Genomic DNA, 27,850 nt, shown 5'->3' with positions numbered 1-27,850 from the left:
TTGAAGTTAAAAATCAACAATCAGGAGATAGATGGAGAAGTTAAAATTAAATGCAACTGAAAATGGGTCTAGAGGCCCCTGAACATGACCAGTTTGTTTGCTCTGAGGCTTGTGGCCTCATCCCCCCACCTCTCCGTAGCCCTCCTCCCATGCTCCCTCGGGGTTGGGAGGGCAGTCTACCAGCCCCTGCAGGCCACTGTGAAAGCAGCAGGCAGCCCCCAACTCAAGCAACCCCGTTGAGCTCCAGCAGCTGGGCTTGGCACACCATCCAAGGGTGCTGCCTGAGGATAGCTCCAAGGCTGCGCCTACAGCTGCTGGCAGCAGGGCAGACAGGAAAGGGTGGTTCCTCCCCTCTGCATCCCATAGCATGTGAGCTGGAGGAGCAACAGCCAGAGTCAGCCTCAGTGGGGCCAGAGGCACACTGCGCCTAGCACCCCTCAATGGGGCCAAGTATTGACAGTGCAGGAAGTACTGAGGGCAACGGGTGGCCTGTAGGGGTGAAAGAATTCACCAAGGACAGCATAAAGATAAGGAGAAGAATTTATTAGGGTATCCTGCTAGAGTGCCTGGGTCAAAATGATGGAGTAGCCTGCCCTGTGGAGCAGAGGAGCATAGCTTTTACGCTCACTTTTACAGTCACTGTGGGACCTGCTAAGCACTGTATATCTAAGTTCTAGCCTCCAAATGGGAGAAGGGAAACAAAAACATTTCCTTCCTATGCACTGAGGGTGTTTGGAAAATGTCTCCACATGATGAAGAAATTCCAACTTGAAAAATGTTTACAGGATGTAGTAGAAGACTTTTCCTACTACTTCCCTTTAATCAGTGACAACATTATATTTTCTTTGGCCTAAAGGCAAGCCTGCTCAAACCCTGTGACCTTATTCTGTAAAGCCCCCAGCACTTAGGGACTCTGCAGAGCCCCACCTTACCACTTCATCCTTAAACCCCAGCTTTTGTCCTGATACCTAGGCCAGCCTGAATTTCTTGGCTGGCATGCTGCGAGATGGCATGCTGCAATTCTTCTAGTAAGTGAAAATAGAAAGCCTGGATATTATTTTTCCTTTTTCTAAAGCAAAGCAAGGTACATTCAGGGGATAGTAAAAATGGCAATAGTTTCTTACCAATTATTTCTAAAGTATGTTGAAAATAAAAGTTACATATATTTGAATGCCTAATAATCACAATTATTAATTAATTGCTCTCAGTAAATAGTTGCCCCTTTAAGAGTCTAGTGGAATTCCCCTTTCATAAATATTTGTGTCTCATGATCTAAAAGAATTGCATATAACTTTCTAAAGTTGTAACAATTTATTCTAAGTTGACAGCAATTTCAATCACAAAAAAATTCTCTTCCTTAACAACTTTACTCCCTCTATTTTGTCATTAATGGTATAAATTACCATTAATATATAATAGATAATATAATAGATAATATAATATGTAATATATAAATTACATTTATATATTGTGTACCATTAACATAGACTTAAAATTATGCTTATGCTTTTATCATTTAAAAAATTAAAATAATTTTTAAAAGTGGAAATATGAACCCATTACATAATACAGATTTATATTTGTATTATGTACAAATAATCTTATTTGAGAATCTTGTATTTTTGCATGACTTCAACTTACTGTCTAGCTTATTTTCCTTCCACTTGAAAAAAAAAATCCCTTTAGCATTTCCTGTAGGGCAAGTCTAGTGCTGATGAACTTCTTCGTTTTTTGTTTATCTGTGTCTAAATTTCTCCCTCATTTTTGAATGATTAGGATTCTTAGTAGATTGCTTTTTCTTCCAGCAGTTTAAAATATATCATCCACTGTCTTCTAGTCTCCAAGTCTTCTACTAAAAAGTCTACTAATAATCTTATTGCAGAACCATGTAGGTGATGTATGGAAAAAGCTAATCTTCCTCTTTCTGTAGGATAGAAAGTAATGAAATTAGCACAATAGAGATTAATAAGAGAAAAGGCAAACTTTCATTACGTGCACTTCCAGGCCCATACATAGACTAATGTAGTCTATGGTTATTCAAATCCTCCCTAGAAAGAGGGCAATAAATTTAGGAGTGAAAAACAGAAGCAAAAAATTTTGCAACTTAAAGGATAAATAATTTTTTTTAAGATTTATTTTTATTTATTTATGCAAGCACTGGGTACAGTCAGAAGCGCAGGAGGGTGAGAGAATTCACCAGAGCCAGAGCAGGGAGCAGAGCAGGCAGAAGGACCAAAGTACACTGCTGAGGGGAGCAGTGGGCGGCAGGAGAGGTCTGTGCGCCAAGTGGGACCCTCGCCAGGTGGCTGGGAATCAAACTGGCACTGCAGAGGCTGCGGGCAGCTTCGCAACCCAGCGCTCAACCACTGCGCCACCAGGGAGGCCCAGGATAAATAATTTTTTTAAAGATTTATTTATCATACAAGAGCTGGGGTGCAGGCTAAAGATACGGGGGGGTGAGAGTGTTCACCAGAGACAGAGTGGTGAGCACAACAGACAGATCCACTGAAATATACTGAGGGGAGCAGCAGGCAAGACAGGAGAGGTCTGCTGTGCCATGTGAGCAGCTTCCTGGCTGGGGATCGAAATGGTGCTGCAGTGGCTGCAGATTGCTTCATAGTGCTGTATCTTAACCCCTTGTGCCACCAGGTAGGCCCCTAAAGGATAAATAACTTTTCAGGGCTTATTATACATATAGATTAAAAAAACAGACTTTGAACCTTTGGGATGATGAGACTGTAAATCTGCCTCCTACCTCCTGGGCCACCACAGAGATGTCCTGCTTTTAGGGAGATAGATAATTAGACAAAAAACATCATTCTTGGGTCTCCTGTCTTTTACTTTCTTTCAATATAAAATAACCAGCCACTTAGGCACATCTGGGGCAGCTTGTCTTTGGGCCCAACAGTGACCAGTCACTTTTATCTTCCTGCTTTCAAGTTCTCTGACGGCAACAGCAAAGCAAACTCTGAATTTTCCAAATCCTTCAGTTCCTGTTTGTGAAGGCACTTTATATTATTTCCGTGTATAAAAGGAAATGCATTTCTTTGTATTCTACCTGATACAAACCAAGTGTGGCTGAAAGGGAAAGGCTGAGAATAGCCCTTGTTGGTCACCCTTGGGTCACCAGGTTAAGCAATGACTGCCTTCATCTAAGTTAGAAATAACAGGCATGTGGGATGTTTAAATATTCTTAGTAAAGAAAAAAGTTTTGGGTCAAGTGTCCATCTCCTTAAGATCAAGATTATGAACATTTACTGAGCAAATCCTCTGTTTTATGTGACAACGTATATAAGGTACAATGTGGAAAACAAAGGTATTTGATGTTAAAAAAAAGGGGGGAATAAGAAAAAATTTATGTTAACAGAATTGTTGAGTCAGAACATGCATCTACAAAAGGAAGATAGAAGATAACATGCTTGTGTCAAGTGAATAGTAGAGATAATGGCGACTGTATTCCAGAAAAGGAGAAATCTTTTAGATGAATGGAATAAACAATGAACCTTAAGGTAATTGCAATAAGGATAGAGAAGACAACAGAGTGAGGGCCTGGGACACAAGGAATATGTGGTAATGACACATTCAATGGGATGAGCAGAAACAATAACCACTAACTTGATTGTAGGTCGGGGAAATGATCTTCATGAAAAGGAGAGTAAAAGATAACAGATGGAGAAGCTGGTAAGAGGTCAGGTCATAGGAGGGCCTTATAAGTGAGGCCAGTAAGCCAAGGCTTTACTCAGTCATAATGTGACATTAATAAATTACTTTGTAGCTTCAACTCTCTGCCAGCTTTGATCAGGGAAGGATTCCTTTGGTCCTCCTGAAAGTAGAGATACTGTCATTGAAAGAATTTACTGCATGGAGGGAAAGGTGATTGATGAGCTTTTTGGGAGGGCCCTTGACTGCACTTATAATTCTTTTATTCTATTTTTTAGGCAAGATTATGAGGACATTAAAGTTTATGGTATATTTTTCTACTTTTGGTATATATAAAAATGCAATTTAAAAAAGAAAGGCAGGAAGGAGGGAAAGAGAGAAGGAATGTGGGGAAGGAAAGGAGCAAGGGGGAGTTCAATCACCCTATTGCTGCAGACAGTTGAAAAAAGGTCCCCATTTCCACTTCTCATCCCAACAGGAACCTGTGTGGTTACTGCCTCAGTGGACCCCTTGGTGCCCCAGCAGTAAACCCATGTTAAGGAAGAAGCAAGGCAGTGGAATGGCCATCAAGACTCTCTCTGGAAATATGGGCACAGAAGAAAGCTAGAACCTTTGAGTGTCCAGGATTTCATATATGCCAGGGCCTACTCCTACTCTAGCTCTGAAACAGAAAACATTTCTGGGAATATCACCATATCCATTTATGACAGGACAACCTAGGATTAGAGAGAACAGAAATTAGTCCTAGGTTGTAAAGAAGAGAGTCCAGTGCACACCACTTCCCTGCCTGAACGAAAACTGCCCACAGTAACAGACTTTCCTTAAAGCTCTTTAAACAAAGCACTTGTCCCTGCCTGCCACGCATGTTCACACATCTGGTGAGACAGCCCAGCACCAGCATTACCCAGGGCGGCTACCCTTCCCCCCTCTCAGTGCCCCTCTAAGCTTCTTCCCCCAAGAAGGGAGAGGAAAGGAACTCAGGATTGGGAACAGAGACTTGGCGGCTATGGCAACTGCCAGCAGATACCAGGCCACATCCAGACACTAGAAGAGGAAATGGAGAATAGAAGAAGATGCCCACAACTGTGAGGAGAGGGTGGACAGAGCTTGGTAACTGCTTGGTCCTGACAAACTAGAATGGTCAGAGGGACTTGAACTTGTGTCTCTGAGCTTAGAGATATGAATGTGGCACTGCCCAGTGAGACTCCAGGTGGTGAGATCTGTGCCCCGTTGCCACACACAGACATCCATGGTGGAGAACAGGAAGACCCAGGTCCCGGTGGGGGCTCTCCCTCTAGGCCCATCAAGTTTCGTGGGTTAAGTAGTCTCTGGGGGCTTCTGTTTTCCAAGGGCTTTAAAGAATCTACCAGGGAAGGAAAATCCAGAAGAGAAGCTGAAGTGAGTTTCTGGGTCTTGCCCAACAAGGAATGGTAGGGGTAAGATAAGATAGCATGGAAACCATGGGCCTCCCTGGAGGAGCAAGGATGTTAAGCACTGCACTGTGAGGCAATCTGCAGCCTCTGCAGCACAAGTTTGATTCTGGGCCGGCCAGGGAGCACCCACATGGTGCAGCAGATCTCTCCTGACTCGACCGCCCTCTGCTTCCCTCAGCAGTGTATCTCAGTCTGCCTGTTCTGTTCCCCACTCTGTTTCTGGTGAATCCTCTCTCTCTCTTTCTCTCTCTCTCTCTCTCTCTCTCTCTCTCTCTCTCTCTCTCTCTCTCTCTCTCTCACACACACACACACACACCCCTGCATCTTTGGCCTGTACCTGAGCTCTTGTATGCATAAATAAATAAATCTTTAAAAAAAAAAAAGATAGCATGAAAACCTAAGATCAAAAGATGAAAGGCAGTGGCCTCGGAGATGTGGCAGCATACTGGGGACCCTGGATTTAAATTCCCCAGTCTTGGTGATAAGATGAAGTCTTTAGCTGAGAACCCCCTGGCTGGGACTCAGTTGCAGTGACTCTGGGCACCACGCCATCCTGCCTTATCAAAGAAGCCCTTGGAGTGACAGGAGTAGAAGCTGAGAGTGGACAGCAGAAGGCCATGGTTAGGGCTGGGGTAGTTCAGGGTTAAGCATGAGGCTCCTTGCCCTGGAAAGTGTTAAAGGGCAGGGAGAGGTGCACCCCAGATCCCCCCAAAACCTGCCTGCTCTAAATGGGTTCTGCCATCCGCTGCATCAACACAAAACATATGAGACTTTAATGAGAAGGAACTTTCATACAATTAGGAAACAATACAGGAAAGGCAAAGAATCTAGTTCCTAAATCAAGCACCCAAAGTTACCCGTCCCCTCGTGGGTAAAACTCCATCCATATGGGATTGGCCCAGAGCAAGGCCCCAAAGCCTGCCACAAGTCTAAAGCATCTTCCAGTGGGGACCCACAGAAAAGGGCCAGAAACAACCAGACAAGCCCAGAAGGAAAAGAGCAAAATCAACATCAAGATAAAAGCTGCCATTGTCTCCTCCCCTCGGGTCTCACCCACATCTGTGTCACCCCGTCCACGACCAAAAGACAAGCGCAGTTTCTTCACGTGTCTCTAGGCTCCACGCGCCTCCTCCAGGTCTCCTTCTGGCTCCATCCTACTTCCTTCCTTCCTCAGTCTCCTCTGCAGCCTCTTCTCTGCCTGCTCAGCTCCACCCTCCGTTTGGGTGGGACAGGGAACCTGGAACCTCCCCCTTTCCTGGACACCACCCTGTTAAACTACCTCCCCCTTTCCTGGGGAACACCCTGTTACAAAAGGAGCAGGGTCAGAACAAGCCCCCAATACCAATCTGTGATCTCTGGTCACAGCAGAGGACCCAGTGTCTGGGACGCTCCTCCCCAGCTCCCCAACCCCCTGCTCCTCGTTCCCTTTCCTAAAACTGCACTCCCAGGGCAGCCGAGGAAGGGCCTTTGGCTCCCCCTCGACCACCCTTCCCGGACGGCGGAGTGTCGGGCCGCCCCGCCCAGCTGACTGACGGGACCGCCGAGCCCGCCTCCCAGAGAGCGGCGGGAATAAAACCCGCCGGCACCTCCCCGGCTCGCGGCGCTCACCCTGCGCCCCCGGGAGTCCGCAGCGGTTCTCGTCGGCTCCCTGCATGGCGCCGCGGGGAGGGAGCGCGCTGGCCGCCTCGGGAGCGGCGACGGGCAGTGCCCCGGCCGGAAGGGCGGCGCGGGGAACCAGGCTCCGACCCCCGAGCCCCGGAATCCTAATCTTGGTGCTGTTCGGGGTCCTGCTGTCGGTGAGTGGCGGCCGCGGCTCCTGCGGGGGAAGCGCGCTGCGAGCGGGGGCGGGAAGGCGCGTGCGGAACTCGGGCTACCTGGGCCGGCTTACCTGGGCCGGCTTACCTGCCGCCGAGCACGCGCGGGAGGGAAGTTCCCAAGCGAAATAGGGGCGAAGAGCGGGTTTAGGGCTGGAAGAGCCGACCGGGGCCTTCGAGGAACTGGCCCCGGGGCGGCCCCGGGGCGGCCCCGGGGCTCCATTCCAGACTCGGTGGAGGCGCCGGGCGGAGTCCGCTCCACGCCAGCCCCGGAGCAGCGACTTCTGTTCTCGCTGCTTTTTACATTTATGTTTAAATCGTAAAACTTACTGGCCACAGGGCCTCCCCGGTGGCGCAGCGGTTGAGCGCTGGGTTGCGAACCTGCTGCGGCGCCGGTTCGATCCCCGGCTGCTCCCCGGCCACCGGAGGAGGGTCCCGCATGGCGCGCAGACCTCTCCTGCCGCCCGCTGCTCCCCTCAGCAGTGTACTTCGGTCCTTCTGCCTGCTCTGCTCCCCGCTCTGGCTCTGGGGAATTCTCTCACCCTCCCGCGCTTCTGACTGTACCCAGTGCATGTAAAAACAAAACAAACAAACAAATAAAATAAATAAATAAAACATGCCTCTATAAAATTAAAAAAAAAAAAAACTTACTGGTCACAAATCAGTTAAGTAGTAGCCAGTGAGGAGTGACTTTCTTTCTGTTCTGACCTGGGAATGTGCCCGCTGGCGACTGAAATAATCACAGCTTTAAAAGAACTCGAAGTTTCACAAAAGAGAAATGTGTTAAAGAGGTTAATTAGCGCTAAACTGAGGACCCGACTCTGAGAAGCAATTCCAGATTGCTCTGCTATTGGAAGCAATATCTGATTTTTCCTGCCCCCAAAACGTTCGGCCTCTGTTTTTATAGGTGAATTGTATACACAGAAAGAGAATAAACGAGTGTTTCTTCTTTGAAGGAGAAAGCGTCTAGCCAATGCCTAACATCTTCAGTTAACTCCAGGGGGTTGATTTCTAGCAGTTCATTGGTAAAGGAGGAACACTCCATAAAATCAAAGTATTACCTTCATCTTACAATAGAGCTAATGCAGCCAGAGTTAACTGGTTAACTGTCTTTCATTTGGGTCCCAGGTCTTATCTCCTCCACTAGACTGTAAGCTCCCAGGAGCAGGATGAATGTTCAGGGCAGAGCTGGGGTGCAGCTAATTTACAAGTTTCAATACTGTTCTTACCATGTGCTAAGTTCTCTTCTCAGCCTTGTATAGCTCTGTTCACCAGTCAGTTATGTTAGGGAAGATGTAAGCAGCAAAGGTCACTTGAATCTCTTATCTTGAAAGTACCCTTACCCACCTGGGGCACAGTTAGGTCTATCATTCATGCTCCTCGAAAATATGGCAGGGCCTGGGTTTAGGTACTTTCCTGAGTTTCAGAATTTTCCCCTAGGTGTCCTTTGGCACTCACACCCCATTTTTTTCACAGCTAGGGAGCAAAGAGGACTTTAGCCTCTGGGCCTTGGCCCTGGCAAGGCAGAGGTAAACATATTCTGACAGAACAAAAGTAGAATTTCCTTTTCTTGGCCCACAACTTGGCAACACTATCCTAAAATCCTTCCTGTCAGTTTTCTGCGCAGCAGTACATAAAAGGTGGTGTAAACTGCCACCAATTCCCCAAGAGCCAGAAATACGCCCTTTCCTGCAGCAGGAGATTTCCTTCTTAAACAGGAACAGGAAGTGATCACGTTGATAGAAGTCCTTGTGGAAAACTGAATTTCTGATGTTTTTCTAGGCAGAGGAGACTCCAGCCAGTGGTGCTTTTCAGGTGCCTTATAAGTTAAAAAAAAAATTACATGCTGACCAACATTGCATCATGAAATTTTAAATGCCTTTATTTAATAAATTAATTAAAAATTTAGAGAATAATAAATTCATAAACATATCATAACATAGCTTACTTTAAAAATATTGCTGTATATTAGTGGGATCCATGTTTAATGCTGCTTCGTGAATGAATGACTGTAGTCAGCCCAGTATGTTTCTGGGAATGTCAGGCAATCTGTGTAGGCAATATCATAAATCTGAATTTGGGAAATTTGTTTTTTTTTTTTAAAGATTTATTTATTTATGCATACAAGAGCTGGGGGGTGGGGGTGGGGGGAACAAAACAGGCAGATTGACCAAAGTACACTGCTGAGGGGAGCATTGGGCAAGTCAGGAGAGGTCTGCTGCTCCATGTGGGTTGCTCCCTGGCTGACTGGGAATCAACTTGTGCTGCAGTGGCTGCTGACAGCTTCATAGGTTGCTTCTTAACCCTTGTGCCACCAGGAGGCCCCTGAATTTGGTGAAATTTGAGGAAAATTTGAGGTGAAATTTGGGAAATTTGAGACCCAAACCTTCTGACTTTCCAAACTTCCCTTTTATCCCTTCTCAAGTTTTGCCTGTTTTAATGCATTTGCAGTCATAGTCACTTTTTTGAGATTCTGAAACTAGTAACAAATTCCATTAAATGTTTTATGCCAGTACATGCCGATTTATCTTATTATTCTTCATAGCAGTGCAGTATTTTATTGATGGATAAACCAAAAGAGAGCACAATGGACTATGGTGGAGGACTATGGGTGCTTGGTGCTGGGAAAATTATGGTGACCACACCTGAGGGGATAAAATCTTATACTGTGAAAAAACAAATAATGATGTTATAATGGTATGTCATTAATTTTTTTTTTAAATGGTGCACCACATGTTTCTGATTTGATTCCTCACTATTGGTAGAGATTTTCAAGGACCCATGAGATTTCTGAGACTGGGAGTATTGAGCAGGAGACTCATTAGCAGCAGGGGAAGGCGTTGGGGGCCTGCTCCCCAGCTCTGCCCTGAACATTCACCCTGCTCCTGGGAACTCATGGTCTCATGGAGGAGATGAGACTTGGGACCCAACTGAAACAAAGGGGCATGAGACCCTGTCCCACAGGCCAGCTCCAGGGAGGTGGGGGGGGGGCGGGGGGGCTCCAGGAATGTCAGGCCTTCTTATGTGGACTCTGACAGAGGTGAGGCTGCAGGTTAAGGGATTGCTGGAGGGTGTGGTTTTGACTAAAGTCAACATTGTGGGTAGTGTTTACCAACCACAGCACATGTTTCAATACTGTACTTACCATGTGCCATGTTCTCTTCTCAGCCCTGTATAGCACTGTTCACCAGGTCACAATTAGGACACCCCTACTGTGCAGAACTAGGACCTCCTTGCTCTGCTGAGCATGTGAGAAGCACATGAGTTGGTGACCACTGGCTGGCCCCTGATCTAGTGCCACCGCTTTTCAGGAAGTAAAACCTGTGGTTTCAACAGGAGGGAAATGATTTCTCCAGGTCGAGCAGCTATGCAATGGGTGGTCCTAGACTAGAAGCCACATGATCTAGCTTTGATTCCATTTTAACACAGTTAAAACAGAAAAAACAAACAAATCAAACTCAGAAGCAGATCTCAGGCCCCATAAAGACCGTTGTAACAAGACTGTTGCTGATGTATTATTCTAGGATGTTTTAACCTGGGGCAGAAAGTGGAGCTTGCTTGAGTTAATTTTTGACCAGGAGATCATTTCACTTGTAGGAAACAATGTAACTGGTGCATCAAGTGTGGGGAGGAGCAGGAGTGGAAATCCCCGTTAATGATTCATGTCAAGCAGGCAGCAGAGTTTATGCCGGCAAGAATTTGAAGGGAAGCCTCCTCCTGGCTCCCTTATCTCCTCTCCTTTGATCACAGGGCTCAGGTGGTAGAGGCTCACATGTCTTTCTCTCTCTCTCTCTCTCTGTCTCTTGCTCTCTCATCTTTGTGGTGATACAACCTCAGATCTGGTCTTCTTCAAACATAAATGACTGTACCTTAGAAAGCCTCACCCCTGCACTTGGTTTCTGCCCCCTCCCCTACTCCTTTCCCATCATCCTCGTCTATGATCCTGTCAGTGTGGAATTTTTCCTCTATGTCACTGGTGCCCCTACCACCCATGGCATTTTTTCTTGCTGACTAAGCAGCCCCTCCAGGCCCTTTTCACTTCTGTGGGCCTGGAAGTGAACATGTCTGTGCCTCAGCTCCTAGTCACCCCGTTGTGGCCTAAGAAAGGAGGGGCCTGTCCTGTCCCTAATGCTCCATAGACCCTTCACAGTGCTGCCCACCAGGCTGCAGATGTGCCTGCCTCCCTGAATGAGTGGATAACTTGGGTTCTAAGATGCCTGGGCTTACGCTGATGGGGCTTTCCCATCCTGCTGTAGAGCGTGTGTAATGTGGGACGTGGGACAGGCAACTAAGGACACAACAGAGGTAACTGATGTCTTGCTGAGGATTTTCCCAAGTGTTCACTGGGTGGACCCTGATCAAACTAGCACTTTTACTTATTTTATTTTAGATTTATTTTTATTTATTTATGCATACCAGAACTGAGGTGTAAGCCAGAGGTGCTGGGGCAAGGCGGGGAGAGAGGAGAGAATTCAACAGAAACAGAGTGGGGAGCAGATCTGCTGAAATACACTGCTGAGGGCAGCTGTGGGAGAGAGAGAGGAGAGGTCTGCTGTGCCATGTGGGTAGCTCCCTGGCTGGGGATCAAATTCATTTTGTCAGTGGCTGCAGATAGCTTGATAGCGCTGAGACTTTAACCCCTGGCTACCAGGGAGGCCCCAAACTACCCCTTTTAAAGATAATAATTTTCCCAGTGGATAGTGGACTCGATAGTACACTCACACGTGACCTGAGCAGCATTTTGTATGTCTCAAGGGTTAGGTTGAAAGAGGGAGGTGACGTGAGAACACTGGAGGTGGATGAGATGTATTTGTAAGAGGAGAGAAAGGTCCTGGCAGGAAAGTGACTTGGGACAGCCCAGGAGACCCTCCTGGCAACCAGGTCACCGTACTGAAGTGTTACAGCCTGCTGTCTCCTGCCACCGACAGGCATTGCATTGAGGTGTGGGAGGCCTGGTGGCACAACACTAAGGGCCTGGGAGCATAGGACTCAGCAACTTTGGGCCTCTGCTACTACCCTTTTTTCTGTGGTCAGGAACAATGGAAGGATATTCTCTATTACCTTTCATTTAGTTCAGTATTAGAGGTTTTGGTTAGAACAGTCACAAACAGGAAATAAAAGGAATCCAGGTAGGAACAAGAAGAAGTGAAACTATCATTACTTGCAAACAATTCAATATATAGAAAACCCCAAATATATAGAAACACCGAAAACTGTTAGAAACAGTAAATGAATACAGCAGTGTGGCAATTTACAAAATCAACATGCAAAAATCAGTTGTATTTTTACATACAAATAATGAATGAAAAGAAATAGAAATTAAGAAAACAATTCTATTCACTATTGTTTCAAAAAGAATCAAATACCTAGGAATTAATTTAACAAGGGAGGTGAATGACTTATACAATGAAATCTATAAGATAATATTAAAGGACTTGGATCATGACATAAGGGAAGACATTTAATGCTCATGGATGGGGAGAATCATTACTGTCAAAATGACTATTCTACCAAAAGTGATATATAAATTTATCACAGTTCCCATCAGAACACCAAAAATATTCTTCAAAAAATTGAACAAGAAATATGAAAATATGAAATATTTAATGAAAATGTTAACATTTATATAAACCATAGGAGGCCTTGAATAGCAAAAAGCAATCTTGAGAAAAAAGAAGGAAACCAAGGCATCCTGTTACCTGAATTTAAATTATTCTCTAAAGCAACAGTAATGAAAACAATATGGATAAACATGTTTAATAAATAACCCCCCAATGAACGAATGGGAAGATGGGTTTTCCAAAGAGAGAGCAAAGATGAGTGGTAAACACACACACAAACAAACAAACAAGAAAGAAACTATCAGAAAAAGACAGATAATAAGTAAGCAGTAGAAATCTACACAGAAAAAAGAAAGAAAAAAATATTCCTCTAGTTTTTCCTAGACGAGAGCTAATAAGAAACAGCAACAGATCTCCAGATCTATGAAAAGACTGCTTGTTTCAGAAAAGCAAGTGATTTTTACACCCTAATTTCTTCCTCATCAACTTCTTTATTTACAGCAAGAAACAAGGCTATTTTTAAAATTTCTCTTCTTTTGGGGGTAAGATTTATTTATTTATGCATACAAGCACTGGAGTACAGACCAGAGATGGAAGGGGTGAGAGGATATACCAGAGATAGAGTGGGGAACAAAACAGGCAGACTGAAATACACTGCTGAGGGGAGCAGCGGGCGAGACTGGAGAGGTCTGCCTCGCCATGTGGGTTGCTCCCTGGCCTGCAGGGGATCAAACTCATGCTGCAGAGGCAGCAGAATGCCCCATAGTGCTGCACTCAACCCCTTGCACCATCAGGGAGGCCCCTAAAATTTCTCTTCTGTATTCCCATTATGATCTGAGTATACATAGTATCTGTTAAATTGAAAACAGAAATAAAGTCTGCAAGGAAGGAGAATCCTAAAAGAAAATAGACTGGACAAACAAATAAATGGAAAAATTGTAGATCCGTTTCAGCCTTATCAGTAATTACATAAATTCTAAATCCACTGACCAGAATGGTCAGAAATGAAGAAGCAGATCCCAACTATATATTGTATTGAAAGATGCAACTTGAAAGTTGACAGTGAGAGCTATACTGAAGATAAATAAATTTATGGGAAAAGATACAAATTCAAATAATAGTCTAAGAAAACTGCCGATACTCTTTTTATTTAATTGATTTGTGTTGCTTTAAAACACTACATAAGTTTCAGGAGAATAGTTTCACACCCCCAAAAATGAATATACCACACTGCACCCACTGCCAACATTCTAGCACCATTTACCACCCCTGTTTTATTAATACTTTATACTGATACTTTGTTTCTCCTTTTTATTCACTATTAGTCTAGTTAAGGGTTATTGATTGTCTTAATACTTTTAGAGGACCAACCTTTGATCCTCTTCTTTCTATTATTTGTATTCTATTTCATTCATTTCTCCTTGTTACTTCATTTGGTTTAAATTTATACTTACATTTTATGGTTCTTTAATGTGGACATTCAGGTCACTAAATTTATATATATATATATTTAATAGCTTTAGTGAGGTACAATTCACATAATAAATCATCATAAAAATTCATATAACTCACCCATTTTAATTGCACATTTCAGCCCCTTTTAATATATTCTTAGAATCATGCAGTCATCACTATAATAATTTTAGAACATTTTTATTACCCCTAAATGAAATGTCAAGTCATATCATCTAACAGCCCTCCATTTCTCCTACCTCCCTAGTCTTTTAATATAAGCATTAAAACCTACACATTTTACTCTAAGTCCTGTGTCCCACATATTTTAATGAGTTTTACTAAATAGATTAATGAATTAATGTTTACAGTGACCACATTAATGGGTATGAGGTGGATCTCAGTATGGTCTTTATATTTTCCTAATGTTTAGGGCTGGTGAGCATGTTTTAATTCTTTGGAAGAAATGTTTATTCAAATCATTTGCCCAATTTTTAAAAAATTGGCTTGTTTTATTGGTCTGCTACTGTTTTTTTTTTTTTTTTTATAGAGGCATGTTTTTATTTATTTATTATTTATTTGTTTGTTTGTTTTCGTTTATACATGCACTGGGTACAGTCAGAAGCGCGGGAGGGTGAGAGAATTCACCAGAGCCAGAGCGGGGAGCAGAGCAGGCAGAAGGACCGAAGCACACTGCTGAGGGGAGCAGCGGGCGGCAGGAGAGGTCTGCTCGCCATGTGGGACCCTCCTCTGGTGGCTGGGGAGCAGCCGGGGATCGAACCGGCGCCGCAGAGGCCGCGGGCAGCTTCGCAACCCAGCGCTCAACCGCTGCGCCACCGGGGAGGCCCTGGTCTGCTACTGTTGTTATAGGAATTCTTTATATAGTCTGGACATTAATCCCTTATCAGATATACAACATGCGAATAACCTGTTGATTATGTTCTTTGATGCACAGATGTATTTAATTTTTATATGAGCTAATTTGCCCATGTTTTCATAGGTTGCATGTACTTTTGGTATCATATTAAAAAATCATTGCTAAATCCAAGATCAGGAAGAATTACCCTTTGTTTTCTAAGAGTTTTATAGTGTTCACTGTGAGGTTTAGAGCTTTGTTCCATTTTGAGTTAATTTTTGTGCATGGTGTCAGGTGAGAGTCCAAGTTTGTTTTTTGTGTGTGCATGTGTGAACATATGGATATTCAATTTTCCCAAGACTGCTTAATGAAAAGATCGACCTTTCCCAATTAAATGGATTTGGTACTCTTTGTCAAAAAATTTTTTTGACAAAAAAAAAAATACAGGCCAGAGGCACTGGAGGGTGAGAAGGTTCACCAGAGACAGAGTGGGGAGCAGAACAGGCAGACGGACCGAAAGCACTGCTGACAGGAGCAGCGGGCACGACAGGAGAAGTCTGCTGTGCCATGTGGGAATCTCCCTGGCCAGCCGGGAATCGAACACGCCCTGCAGAGACTGCGGACAGCGTCGCGGACAGCTTCACAGCTGTGCTCAACCCGCTGCGCCACTGGGGAGCCCTGTCAAAAATTATTTGTCCATATATACAGCCATTTATCCTGAGCTGTCTGTGCAATTCCATTGGTCTACATGTCTCAGGCAACTTTTTAAAATAGAAGCTCATATTTAATGCTTGATCCTATATCTTGATATTCTTAAGTTTATTCTTAAGTGTACATATTATATAACCCCCATTCATAAAAACATCTGTGTGTGTGTGTGTGTGTGTGTGTATAAGAAAAAGTCAGTGAGTATTCACACATGTGGTAAAATTGTGGAACTATCTGATAAACTGTCTATGAAAGGGATCACATGTGCTTTTTGTATTCTTACAAAACTATTTGCTCATATTTTCTGGAATAAACGTGTTTTCTGTTAAAGTAGGAGAAAAGGATAAAGAAGAGTATTTCAAGTGTATGTTACTTAGCTAACCCCAAATCATGAAGGGGTAAGCATAAATACAAAAGAATATTTAAGAGTTTAGAGCTGGAATTGGATTTGTGTTTTAGCTACTGGGGTGGGGGAAACATAGATGAGTCTGGAAGCCACTCATGCCCATCCTTGCTTTGTCCCCACAGGTCTCGTCTTCCTCGCCTGTGAACATTAGGAATGACAGAGTTCATGAGCAGTCATCTCCCTGGCAGGGACAGAAGTACACTCCCCAAAAGATTCGGTGCTTAGCAGGTATTTTCTAAGACTGATCTCCAGCCCTTACCCCACCTTGTCTTCATGTCCTTCCAGCCTCTGACTCCTGCAGATGCTGGCTCTTCATGTACAGGCATTTTCTGGATGCCTCTGTGTGTCCAGTATTGTGCTGATGGAAGGCACAAGGCTGAGGCCCTCATGGGGCTCTCCTGGGGTGATGTGCACACAGAGGGATGAAGGTGACAGTCAGAGAAGCATAGGAGAATACCTGAAGGAGAATGGGGAGATGGGTGGGACAGAGCTGGAGTGGTGTGGCCTCCCAAACCTGGTGACTTTCATGCAGAGTCCCTTTCGTTGGTGCAGGGAGAGTGCTCCTGAGAATACTCCCAAGGGAAGGGGGCAGGGCTTGCTTGAGCAAAAAATTAGGAGGCAGCTGGGTGAGTGGCGCATAAAGAGGTCACAGGACAGATGGAGCAGATCACACACCCCAGAAGTGGTGAATGTATCTTACATGCGTCTTACGTGGTGAATGTGGGACCTCCCTGAGAAATTTTAGGCAGAGGAGGGAGCGATCGGATTTGTATTTTATTTTATTTATTTATTTATTTTTTGTGGGACCCTCGCCGGTGGCCAGGGATCGAACTGGCGCCGCATAGGCTGCGGGCAGCCTCGTAACCCAGCGCTCAACCGCTGCGCCACCAGGGGAGGCCCTGATTTGTATTTTAATTGTCCACAATTGGACTGAAAGGGGGCAAGGCTTGAAGCATACCCAGCACATGTCTGAAGCACACGCCTCATGTTCTGTCTGGTGGAGTGTCGTGTGCCATGTGGTTCTCTACCACCCACAAAGGCAGCGGGATCCACACCGAAGTGATGGGATTTTTATCTCACACATTTACTTCTTTCCCAGCTGGGGTTCAGTTAGGAATTAATCTTCTCCTGCACAAGGACATCCCAGTACTCTCTTGAATTTATTGATTAAAAAACATTATTAAAATGAATTTGACCTCTTTCCTTCTACTCTTTTAATGTGGCTCCGATATTTGAATTTCATGTTGCCATGTAGTTTGTTTTTTTTTTTAAAGATTTATTTATTTATTTATTTATTTAGACAAGCACTGGGTACAGTCAGAAGCGCGGGGAGGGTGAGAGAATTCACCAGAGCCAGAGCGGGGAGCAGAGCAGACAGAAGGACCGAAGTACACTGCTGAGGGGAGCAGCGGGCGGCAGGAGAGGTCTGCGCGCCATGTGGGACCCTCCTCCGGTGGCCGGGGAGCAGCCGGGGATTGAACCGGCACTGCAGAGGCTGCAGGCAGCTTTGCAACCCAGCGCTCAACCGCTGCGCCACCGGGGAGGCCCCCATGTAGTATTTTTTATTTCAATTTCAGTCAAGTGCTTATAGGACATACAGAACTGATGAAGTGGCCAGGGCTAGTTTCAGTGTGTTTCCCAATTTGCATCCTACTGTTGACTGAAGAGGAATCCCCGAGCACCACTGCCAGTCACTGAGAATCCCACAGATTCATTCACCAGGTTTTCTTTTTCCTCCTAGGGTTCCATTTGTCAGAAGACAGTAAAAGTTGTGTACCATGTACAAGAGGACAGGACTACACAGAGCACTTGAACACAGAGCAGTCCTGCATACCATGCACAGTGTGCCGCTCAGGTACAGACATGGGGCACCCAAGCCAAGTGCAGGGGTGATGAGTGGGACTGTATCCAATAGGACACATCCAGGAAACCTGGATTCTAGTCTTACATTGACCCACATCATACTCTGTGTCGTGCTTACGTCTTAGGTCAATAAAATTAATTAGAACTTTTATTTTTTTTAAAGATTTATTTATTTATACAAGGAACGGGGTACAGGCCAGATGCGCAGCGGAGTGAGAGGATTCACCAGAGACAGAGCGGGGAACAGAACAGGCAGACTGACTGAAATACACTGCCGAGGGGAGCAGCGGGCGAGACAGGAGAGGTCTGCCGTGCCATGTGGGTATCTCTCTGGCCGGCCAGGATCGAACCCGCACTGCAGAGGCTGTGGACAGCTCCACAGCGCTGCACTCAACCGCATGTGCCACCAGGGAGGCCCAGAACTTTTATATTTAAAACTTTGGAAATTTTATAAAGTTTGACACAGGGTAGGGAAATCTACTGAATTGTGAGGTGGAAGTGATGGGAATATAACCTGTCCCTTGATGGGGAGGATGTATACCCACGGCAGAGGTATGACCAAGGGAGACCATCCCAAGGGTGAGCTGTGACAGGTCTGGGCCAGGCCCTGTGCTCTGTGCTCCTGGTGGGTGCTCCCCCTCTCTCAGTCTCCCCACCTAAGGACCCTTCACAAATTTTAAAAAGTCGCCCAAGTTTCCTCTCTCCAGGGTCTCTCAGATTATCCCCACCCTTCCTATGACCCTGAGTTGTAAAAGATGTTTCCCCTCTAAACTGATGTGTTAAATAAGGCTCCTTTCCCTGTACTTCTGAAGTGAACAGCATTGCCTCTGTGCACCCTAGGTGTGCTGCTGCAGAAACTGAATCCAAAGCTATGGAGAGCTAAGTGGAGCTGAGGCTGTGGGGGAGGGGGTGTTTGGGTGGCGAAGAGTGGGGAAGGGACTCATGCAGGAAGCCGTCTGCAAAGGTGTATCCTTGGTTTCCAGATCAGAAAGAATTGGCTCCATGCACCACAACCACCAACAGGAAGTGTGAGTGCAAAAATGGTACTTTCAGTGGAGAAAATTCTCCTGAGGCCTGCGAGACCTGCAGCACTAGGTGAGACAACAGGAGTCAAGGGACTCTGATCCACAGAAAACCTGATTTCCCTTGGACCCCTTTCATGCAACCCCCACTCCCCAGGGTCTTCCCTGCGCCTCTTGGGTCTTCTGAGCCTGATCTGGCCCTTCCTCCTCTATCTGCATTTCCCCACACTGCTCCCTCAGTATCCCCTTCTCCACCCCAGCCCCCAGCACATTTCCCCTCACTCAGGTGCATTGGACAGTAGGCCACTACCTCAGCCCATTTTAGACTATTTTAGTGATTCATGAAAGATTTCTTTTGAAAACAGAAGGAAAGAATTGAGTAGAATTTTTTTTGAGCAGCCAGACTTACACTCATCTTTATAATAATTCAATCATAAGATGTAGTTTATGTTTCTAGGCAGCAGTGGCCGATGAAGACAAACTTAACCACAGCCACAGTGTGGAGAGTTTCCCATACCACGAGCCGACACAGCCTGCCTTCTCCCAGGCCCCTATTCCCTCATAAGATGTTCTTTTCCAAGCTATTGGGATCTCGGGGCAAAATTAATTTGTTCTTCTTTGACCCTTCAGTGTGGGTTATGGCAGGACAGTAGAGAGGTGGAGGGAAGAGGTTTCTTGTATTAAAGATTCCTGGAGGGTGAGGCTCAACTTGTGTCCAAACCCTTCTGACCCTTGACCTGGAATGAGTTCCTCCAGGAGCTCCTCCTGCAGCCGGGAAAAGTCAGTGCAGGCCTTCCTTGCAAAGAAGGCCCAGCTCTAGAAGGCTGCAGCTCTGAGCGCAGCAGGAGCCCAGAGGCATGCGCAGACCCCTCCCGCCTCACAAGTGTGTGAGGGGACCAGACCCTGCAACAGAGGCCTGCTCTTCAGCTCTCTTCTCTCTTCCCTGGCACACTGGCTGGGAGGCGACTCCCTCTTGCTCCTCATCTTGCCAGCTTTCACTCACGGATTTCCTCTATGCCCATTTTTTTGTGTCTGTACCTAGGTGCCCCGATGGGATGATTGTGGACGGGCCCTGTACCAGCCAGAGTGACCTCAAGTGTATCAGCCGAGAATCAGGTGCTCGAGATAGTAAAGGAGTGACCCCAGTCCCTGGAGAGCCATTGACCAACTCTGGGTCACCTCCCTTTCCTTCCTCAGGCAATGGACCCTCCACATGGATTGTGGTAGCAGCTGTTCTCGTGGTGGCTATTGTGATCATCTGTATTTTAGTTTTAGTGTATCGTATGTGGTGCAAGACTCACGGTAAGAACCTTACAAAAGGTGTGTGCCTCCTGGGGAGGATCTTACAGGAGGTGCCCAGCGGGAGGTGATTGGGGGTGGGAAGGTGATTTAAGGTGATTGGGGGAGGGAAGGAAGAGGTGCTGGCATTTTGCCACCTCCCTCCCTGCTTAGTTCCCTGACAATAGTGTCCTCCCCTTCATCTGCCAGTCCCCTGTTCTTTCTGGCCTGACTCTGATCCTAGTCCCTGTGATCACCCCCCACCTCCCACCTCACCTTACTCCCAAGGGCAGGGGTCACACATAATGCCCCTGCTCCTGTGGGGGCTGATGGTCACCTCATCTCCCTGGCCAAGTCCCAGGGGGCAGCCAGTTCTTTGGGTCTTGCAGTTCCAGCCAGGGCAGAGAGGCAGTTGGTGCCCGGACTGGTCAGGAGCTGAGGGCCAGGGAGCTTGTACAGCTCTGGTTGGAACAGAACCCCCGGAGATGTTTTGCATGTTTATTTTACTTCACTTGTCCCCTCTTTTCCCTCTCCCCAAGGGTGCCCTAGAGATGGAATGCCCCCCCCAAGCCACACCAAGCCAGGGTTCTTTGTTCAGTGTCTGAGCCTTCAGTCCACACCTGCCCTCAGTCCTATCATCAGAGAGGGAGGTGTGTGGAGAGGGCCCTCCCCACTGCTAAGGTGGATACTTTTTCTCTTCTAGGCACTTCAGTGAACCATAAGTGTCTGAACAAGGTGAGTTATTTCTCCAGGACTGGACAGCATCAGGCCAGGCCTTCAGCCCAGCCCTGGGGGGACACGGTCCCCACTGCTCCATTCTGCCCTGACTCTCCAAAGGGGTCTGGGGCCCTGGGCAGAGCGTCAGAGGACAGCTGACCCATGGTGAGCAGCCCACAGGCCAGTTGGCTGTTCTGAGCACTGTCCCTGCTGCTTGTGAGACAGCCTCACCCCACAGCCCTGCACCCTGGGCATAGGTGAGGTGTGTCAGGCAGGGGCGAGGACCCCCCTCAGCACAGCAACAGGGTCCTAAGGCCAGCAGCAGCGGTATTATAGACCTGCTGGGCCTGTTCCCACCTTGGGAGCCAGGGGGTTGTCAGTCTGGGAGGGAGTGGGGTACACAGGACCAACTGCACCCTCCAAGGCCCTGTGGGGAACCCAGGTGTGGACTTCTGAGGCTGTTATTTTCCTTCTCAAGGTCTTTTTCGGCCGCTTGCACTGGTGTCCTAGAAAAGAGCCTGGGACAGAGGACAATGCCCTCAACAGCATCGTGAGCGACAGGGACTCACTGTCCACCGTGGCCTCTGTGCAGGTACTGGAAGGCCAACAGCAGACAAAGCCGCCAGGTGCTGCTGTACAGACCCCAAGGGAAACGGAGCCTCTGCTGGTGAGTGGGTGGTAGGACCTGTGGCGCCCAGTCCCTGCGCTTGCCCAACTGTGGTAGAAACCAGGAAAGGCTCCAGAGGGGAGTGGTGAGGGAGGAAGAGCTTGACGGGGAAGTGGGAGGGGCTGCTTGTGCAGGAAGCTGGCCACCGTCAGAGGACAGACAAACAACTCATGGCACTTTCCGCTTTTTGTATCTGTCTAGTTCTTGAATTGATTTTCTTGGGAAGGCCTCCAGGATTTTACCACTGGGAATGATGATGACTCTTGTATAGAAAATCTTGCCATTCTAGAATCATGTGCCTGTACTAAGGTGTTTCTGATATTTCAGAATTGGTGTTTCATTTTATAAAATGTTCTTTCAGCCCCATGGAGACCATCTGATGCTTTCATTTCCTTATATGGAATATTGATAGGGTACTTTATTGTTGATCAAAGAACCTTTGCATTCACTGAAAAAATCTTTTACTTTAGATTTTTCCAAGGTGCCCTCGTAGTGTCTTCATTTGAGTCCTATAAAAGGCTGGGAGGCAGTTTCTGTCCCTTGGTGGGGTGGGTGGGAATGGACCAGAAGGAAGTGTGTGGGGTGGTGGGAATGTTCTTTGCCTTGACTGGGTGACGGTTGCTTGGGCCTCTATAGCTGTCGGGTGGGTAGTGGGGAGGGGAACAGATACATAAGAAGTGAGTTTCTGTGGGAACCCGTTCCCTGTGCGCTCAGCACACACAGCCTGAGCTGCCAGGGGCAGGAGGCTCATCTCTGCAGAACCTGAGGGCAGCTGCTGCCCCAGGCCACAGCTGCCGTTGTCAGGCTCTTGTCTGGAATCCAGGACCCCTAACTCAGACCATGGGCATTCCCCATTGTATTTGACAGCCATCAACGGAAACTAAAAAATCTCAGAAGAAAAGTAGGCGCCTGGTTCCTGTGAATGTTGAAGAAGCTACTAAAAGTGAGTGCTTTGTTGGGGGCAGTGGAGCTGGAGTTGGGGGAAGAGAGTCCCTGTCCTAACTGCCATCCCCATAGCTGTTAGGGCAGTCCAGGGGATGCTGGAAGTCGGGGGTCCGTGCTGGTTGTCACTGGAATGTGGGGGCCTAAGTCCACCTGTATTTCCCTCCACCCCCACTGCACCCCCTCCCTTCCCATCCCTACGACGTTCGGCACCTCCCTGTCCTTCCTCTCCTCCCATGCTCAGGACCAGGTCACCTGCGGTCATTGCCTCCTGACAGCCTGTGCTGTCCAGCAGGGCACCCACAGGCCCTCACAGAAGAGACTGCATGGCACTTGACCTCTGGCTAGGCCAAATTCAAAGAACTGTAGTGTTAACTCCATACTGACTCTCAAAGGATTAGTACAAAAAGGATGTAAAATGTTCATCCATAATTTTTGTGTATTTATCATGTTGAAATAATACATTAAATACACTGAGCTGGGCCTCCCCAGTGGCGCAGCGGTTGAGCGCTGGGTTGTGAAGCTGCACGCAGCCTCTGCAGCGCTGGTTCAATCCCCAGCTGCTCCCCAGCCACCGGAGGAGGGTCCCACATGGCGCGCAGACCTCTCCTGCCGCCCGCTGCTCCCCTCAGCAGTGTACTTCGGTCCCTCTGCCTGCTCTGCTCCCTGCTCTGGCTCTGGTGAATTCTCTCACCCTCCCGCGCTTCTGACTGTACCCAGTGCTTGTATAAATAAATAAAAATAAATAAATCTTTAAAAAAATAAAATAAATCCATTTAAAAAAAAATACACTGAGCTAGTCCCATGTTATTAAAATTAATAACACTTCCTCTTATTTTTATAAATGAAATTATTACAAAATATGAATTAACATTCCTGGACTACCTTATGTCTCTGTTGGTCACTGCAGAGTGTTCCACACACATCTCATTTATTCCTCCTCTTAGTCCCATGGACTGTCTGCCCTGTCGTACAGGTTACATTCTTGCTCAGCATCTGTCTGTCTGTCTGTCCCCATCCAACTCTGCCATAGAGTCAGTGAGTGAGGCTGAGCTGGGTGTGATGCCAGGAGGCCTTGCTCCCGCCAGGCCCTGACTCTGGTCACAGTACACAGGGCAGCTCTGGGCCCTTCCCCTTGTGATAGGTGCAGCCTGAGCAGTCTCTCCTCTGAGGGCCTGTGGTACCCACAGTGCCTCCTGCACTCTGTCCCCTGCCCCCGTCCTGCATTACTTAAGGATGGGCGTTGCTCAAAGACACATTCTGAGAAATATGTCTTTAGGAGATGCATTGCTTTGCGAACATTACAGAGCTGTCACACCAACCTAGGGGACATGGCCACCGCACACTAGGCTGGATGGGCCACTGTCCCGTGGGTGGTCTGTCAGTGACCAAACCCTCACTGAGCAATGCAGGGCTGCGCTGCTTTGTCTCTCCCAGGCGGGTTACCAGCCTTCCCTTAGGGCAGGGTTTTCTATTGACCTTGACTCCCACAGTCCCTGGACGCAGGTGAAACCTAGGCCCTGTGACCAGTTCTCTGCCTGTGGGAAGCAGTGAGGGAGGCAGAACAGGAGGCTTACCTCAGGGAATGCGCTTTAGGTTCCTTCTGCAGGTCTGGGCCTGACAGGTCCTCTGCTCTTTCTGAAGTAGGCCCGGCTCACCTGGCTGTCTTTGTGGCTTTCCTCCCACCCAGGCCTGAGGCAGTCCTTTGATTCCTTTTCAAGGGAAGTCCCCATGACATCCTGGAACCAGCTTATGAGGAAGGTGGGTCTCATGGAAAATGAGATCCAACAGGCTAGAAGTCGAGCCGTAGACCCAGGGGAAGCCCTGTATTGTATGCTGCTGCAGTGGCACAGCATACAGGGGCGGGAAGCCTCAGTGAACACCCTGCTGGATGCCTTGGAAGAGATCAAGGAAAGACATGCCAAAGAGGAGATTGAGAAGGAGCTGGTGAGCTCCGGAATGTACACCTACGAAGATGAGGACTCCGCTCTGTCCTGAGTGTACGGGACTTGCTTTAGGAAACCAGAGCTTCCCTGGACACTAGCTTGAAAGAAACAGCAAATACTTGATCAAAACTTGAAGAAGCTCTGGAATTTTCCAGAATTTTTTTCAAATCAATTGGAACTATTTTTATTTTTATGAAATGTTTACTGTGACGAAACTGGAAGATATTTCAGATTCCGTGTGGATTATAGTTAGGTGTTTGAATAGTACTAAGAGTTATTTTAGGATGTCATTCTTTTATGTTTATAGCATTTTTTTCATCCTAATAGAACTGCACTTTTTACTTCTACATGTTTTATTGTAAAACATATTTTATTCTCTTTATGTTAGTATTGTCCATTTTTATTTCTATTACTTAGTGTTACTTTATATACTTCTTTTTCATATTTTTATCTATTTATATAAATACTGAAAAACAGTTTTTTAAATGCACTTACCAACTGGATTGCATTGATTGCTTATATTTCTATGACCATAAAATATATAGAAATATAAGGCGGGGGGGGGGTTGGGTGGCTCACCTGTGTGTTGTTGCCCTGGTCCATTCTAGTTCCCCATCATGCAGTTTGAGCTTGTGACTGGCAATTTCTTATGGGCCCAGTCTTTTCAACGTGATAACTGTAGATGTGCATAAATATTTATATTATTTATAGGAAATGTTTACAAGTGAGCAGAAAGTGAAAAGGGATGCCTACACAAATCCCTTCCAGTGGGGGTAGAGGGGTAGGTCATGTGCCGTTTCAGGTCTTGGTAGTGAACCTTTAGGATGGACTCCCCATGTCTGCCACAGCCTTAAAACAGGAGCCTCAGAGCCCAGTGCAAGCCATAGAGCATGGTGGCTTGGTTGCCACACCCCACTCCTTAGCCTGCCCCAGGTGAGCTAGTCCTGGGACTCTGGTGACAAAACTTGCCCCCGCCCAGTGCTCCCCACAGTGGGAGGTTCATGGGTTGTGTGCTCCAGCAGCCATTGTGAATTGGATCCTGGTGCACTGCTTACTGGTGTGCTACCAGCTCCAGACTCTCATCGAATGGACAGTGCCATATTGCATGAGCGGTATCCAGTTGTAGACTACTAGACTCTATCTGGGGTGGGACAGCCAGCCATTTGTGGCCTTAAAAACTCCTTTTTTCAAATAAAAATAAGGAAAAAATTTAAAAAAAAAGAACAATGATGTAAAAAAATAAAAAATTAAAATATAATACAATACAAAAAAAAAAGGTCTGCAAAAGATATTCATAGAAAAATTTTAAGACAAAAACTCAAACACCATAAATGTTATATACATAAATGTATGGGATTTCTATGCAATAAAATATTTTGTACCCCTAAGAAGTTTAAATATAGGACCTCCCTGGTGGCGCAAGGGGTTAAGCACAGCACTATGAAGCAATCCATAGCCTCTGCAGCCGAGTTCAACCCCTGTCTGAACAGCCACTCAAGATGCCAGATAAGTGAATACAAGAGGAAAGGGGAAGGGAGTCAATAAGCTTTGTCTCCTCTGTTGGTCAAATTCTTCTAGCAAATTTCCACGAAAGGGCTATTGTCCCAGGGAACCATTAAATAAAGGACTGATGGTGCTGAGGGGTCACCTCAATCCCAGACATGTTCAAGGGGTTGTCCCCAAATGACAGCAAAAAATCCCCACCCAAAAATCCACCAAAGACCCCAATCCTTCTAGATCTATCTCATTTAAGAAGTAAGCTCTCTTCCCAGGGAAGCTCTCTTCCCAAGTCTTCCTTCCACTTAATCTCTCAGGGGTGAATCATGATCGAAGCCCATCTTGAGGCATTTTTTTTTTATTTTTTTAAAGATTTATTTATTTATGCATAAAGAGCTGGGGTACAGGCCAGAGATGCCAGGGGTGAGAGGATTCACCAGAGACAGAGTGGGGAACAGAACAGGCAGATTGACTGAAACACCACTGAGGGGAGAAGCAGGCGAGAAAGGAGAGGTCTGCTGCGCAAAAAACAAAACAAAACACAAAAAACTCCTTTTTTCCCTTTGTAATAAACTGTTGTTGCTGTACCCTGAGCCTGAATGGTTCCTTGCAACTGTGGGCATATGGGTGAGACCCCAGAGAGTTTCCCACCTTGGCACTGTTTTAGCCTCCTCAGGGAGGAAGAGTGGACAGTGCTTATGGATTGTTTGAATGTTTATTAATTGGCACTATATGTAGGTATCTCTGAGGGTAAAATGGTTTTTATAAGCTGTTGAAGTACAAAGCTGTACATAGTTGAAAACCAGTATTACCTCCAAAAAAAGTAAATAAAGAAAATATTTACAATAGACTGCTCGTAGTTTGATTTCTTATGGTCTCTAACAATTTTTGCTCTTAAATTGTGATCTCTAGATGGGGGTATCAAGACAAGGGGGACAGGGCTGACAAAGCTTTTTCTGTGAAGGGCTAGGAAATATTTTCAACTTCTCAAGACATGAAGTCTCTGTCTCAGCTCCTGAATTCTGCCATTGCAGTGCGAAAGCAGCCATGGAGGATACATACACAAGTGAGCATGGCTGGGTTCCAATACGACTTTTCTGTAAAAACAGGTGTGGGCCGTATTTGGCAATCCTGTTTGGACATGTATAGTTAATGTAATTATCTGTATCGTTGGGTTTAAGTCTACCATCTTATTTTTTCTATTTGTCTTAAATATTCCCTTTTACTCTCCTTTTAGATCAATCAAATGTTTTGTAGGATCCCATTTGATCTCTACTAATGGTTATAGTATAATGGCTCTACTATACTTCTTTGCTCATTTGAGTTTACAAAATACATTTTATCACAATATACCTTCAAATAATATACCATTTTGTAGATAATGCAGGATCCTTAAGTTTATTTCTATTGTCCTCTTCCATCGTTTGTGCTATTTTTTAAAATATATTTTGCCATTCCATATGTTATAAATCCCATTATTGTTTTTAAAAGTAAATTATCTTAAAAAGTTAAACATGAAATATTGTACATATTTATCTGTTATACCTCCTTTCTTTAAATAGATCGGAACTTCCATCTGCTATATATAACACACCTTACAGATTCTTCTCATTATATTTATGTTTTTCTTTAAATCCTTGTGTATATGTATAATAGCTCTTCAAAAATTACTTCTGCTAATTCTATCATTTATTTCTGGGTCTGTATCATTGGCTTTCATCTTAGTTTGGGTCATATTTTCTTGCTTCTTTCCATTTGTAGTAATTTTTCAGTGGCTATTGTACATTATGCCAGTTCTCTATCATTCTGTGAAAACGGCCTAGGATAACTGGCATGTTAGAATTTTCTCTTAAAATGAAAAAGTTTGTAAACCACTTCAATCCTCCTTCCACCAAGCCTGTCTCCAGCCTAGAGCAGGAAGATGTCAGAGAGGGGGTAATTCTCAGGGTTTCTCCCACCTCAAATTTTGTGTGTTGTCTTTTTCCAGGACTGGTGTGGTGGGTCCAAACTACAGTTGTGAGAACATTT

The 27,850-nt window shown here is 45.9% G+C and overlaps 1 protein-coding gene across 3 annotated transcripts in view; it reads left to right on the top strand.

The window, feature by feature from the left end:
- TNFRSF10A (TNF receptor superfamily member 10a) overlaps window positions 1–26,650 on the top strand; it is a 28,548-nt gene extending 1,898 nt beyond the window's left edge. Inside the window, exons 2-10 of one of the 3 annotated variants that reach the window (XM_037496718.2) lie at window positions 16,013–16,118; window positions 17,632–17,745; window positions 18,737–18,848; window positions 19,818–19,891; window positions 19,973–20,077; window positions 20,757–20,788; window positions 21,249–21,437; window positions 22,305–22,380; window positions 24,070–26,650. In XM_037496718.2, the coding sequence (XP_037352615.1) occupies window positions 16,013–16,118; window positions 17,632–17,745; window positions 18,737–18,848; window positions 19,818–19,891; window positions 19,973–20,077; window positions 20,757–20,788; window positions 21,249–21,437; window positions 22,305–22,380; window positions 24,070–24,377 (1,116 nt within the window). In that variant the 3' untranslated portion in view covers window positions 24,378–26,650. Of the gene's footprint in view, window positions 1–16,012; window positions 16,119–17,631; window positions 17,746–18,736; window positions 18,849–19,817; window positions 20,078–20,756; window positions 20,789–21,248; window positions 21,438–22,304; window positions 22,381–22,623; window positions 22,869–24,069 lie in introns of those variants that run through there. The other 2 variants (XM_037496717.2, XM_037496719.2) reach the window with 2 other exon arrangements.
- Window positions 26,651–27,850: the final 1,200 nt, after the last annotated feature.

This window comes from Talpa occidentalis, unplaced genomic scaffold (genome assembly GCF_014898055.3).
Source record: "Talpa occidentalis isolate TD23 unplaced genomic scaffold, MPIMG_talOcc4v2.1 talOcc4.8, whole genome shotgun sequence".
NCBI lineage: Eukaryota > Metazoa > Chordata > Mammalia > Eulipotyphla > Talpidae > Talpa > Talpa occidentalis.
Note: the sequence above shows the minus strand (reverse complement) of the source record. Positions and strands in the feature narration are given on the sequence as shown.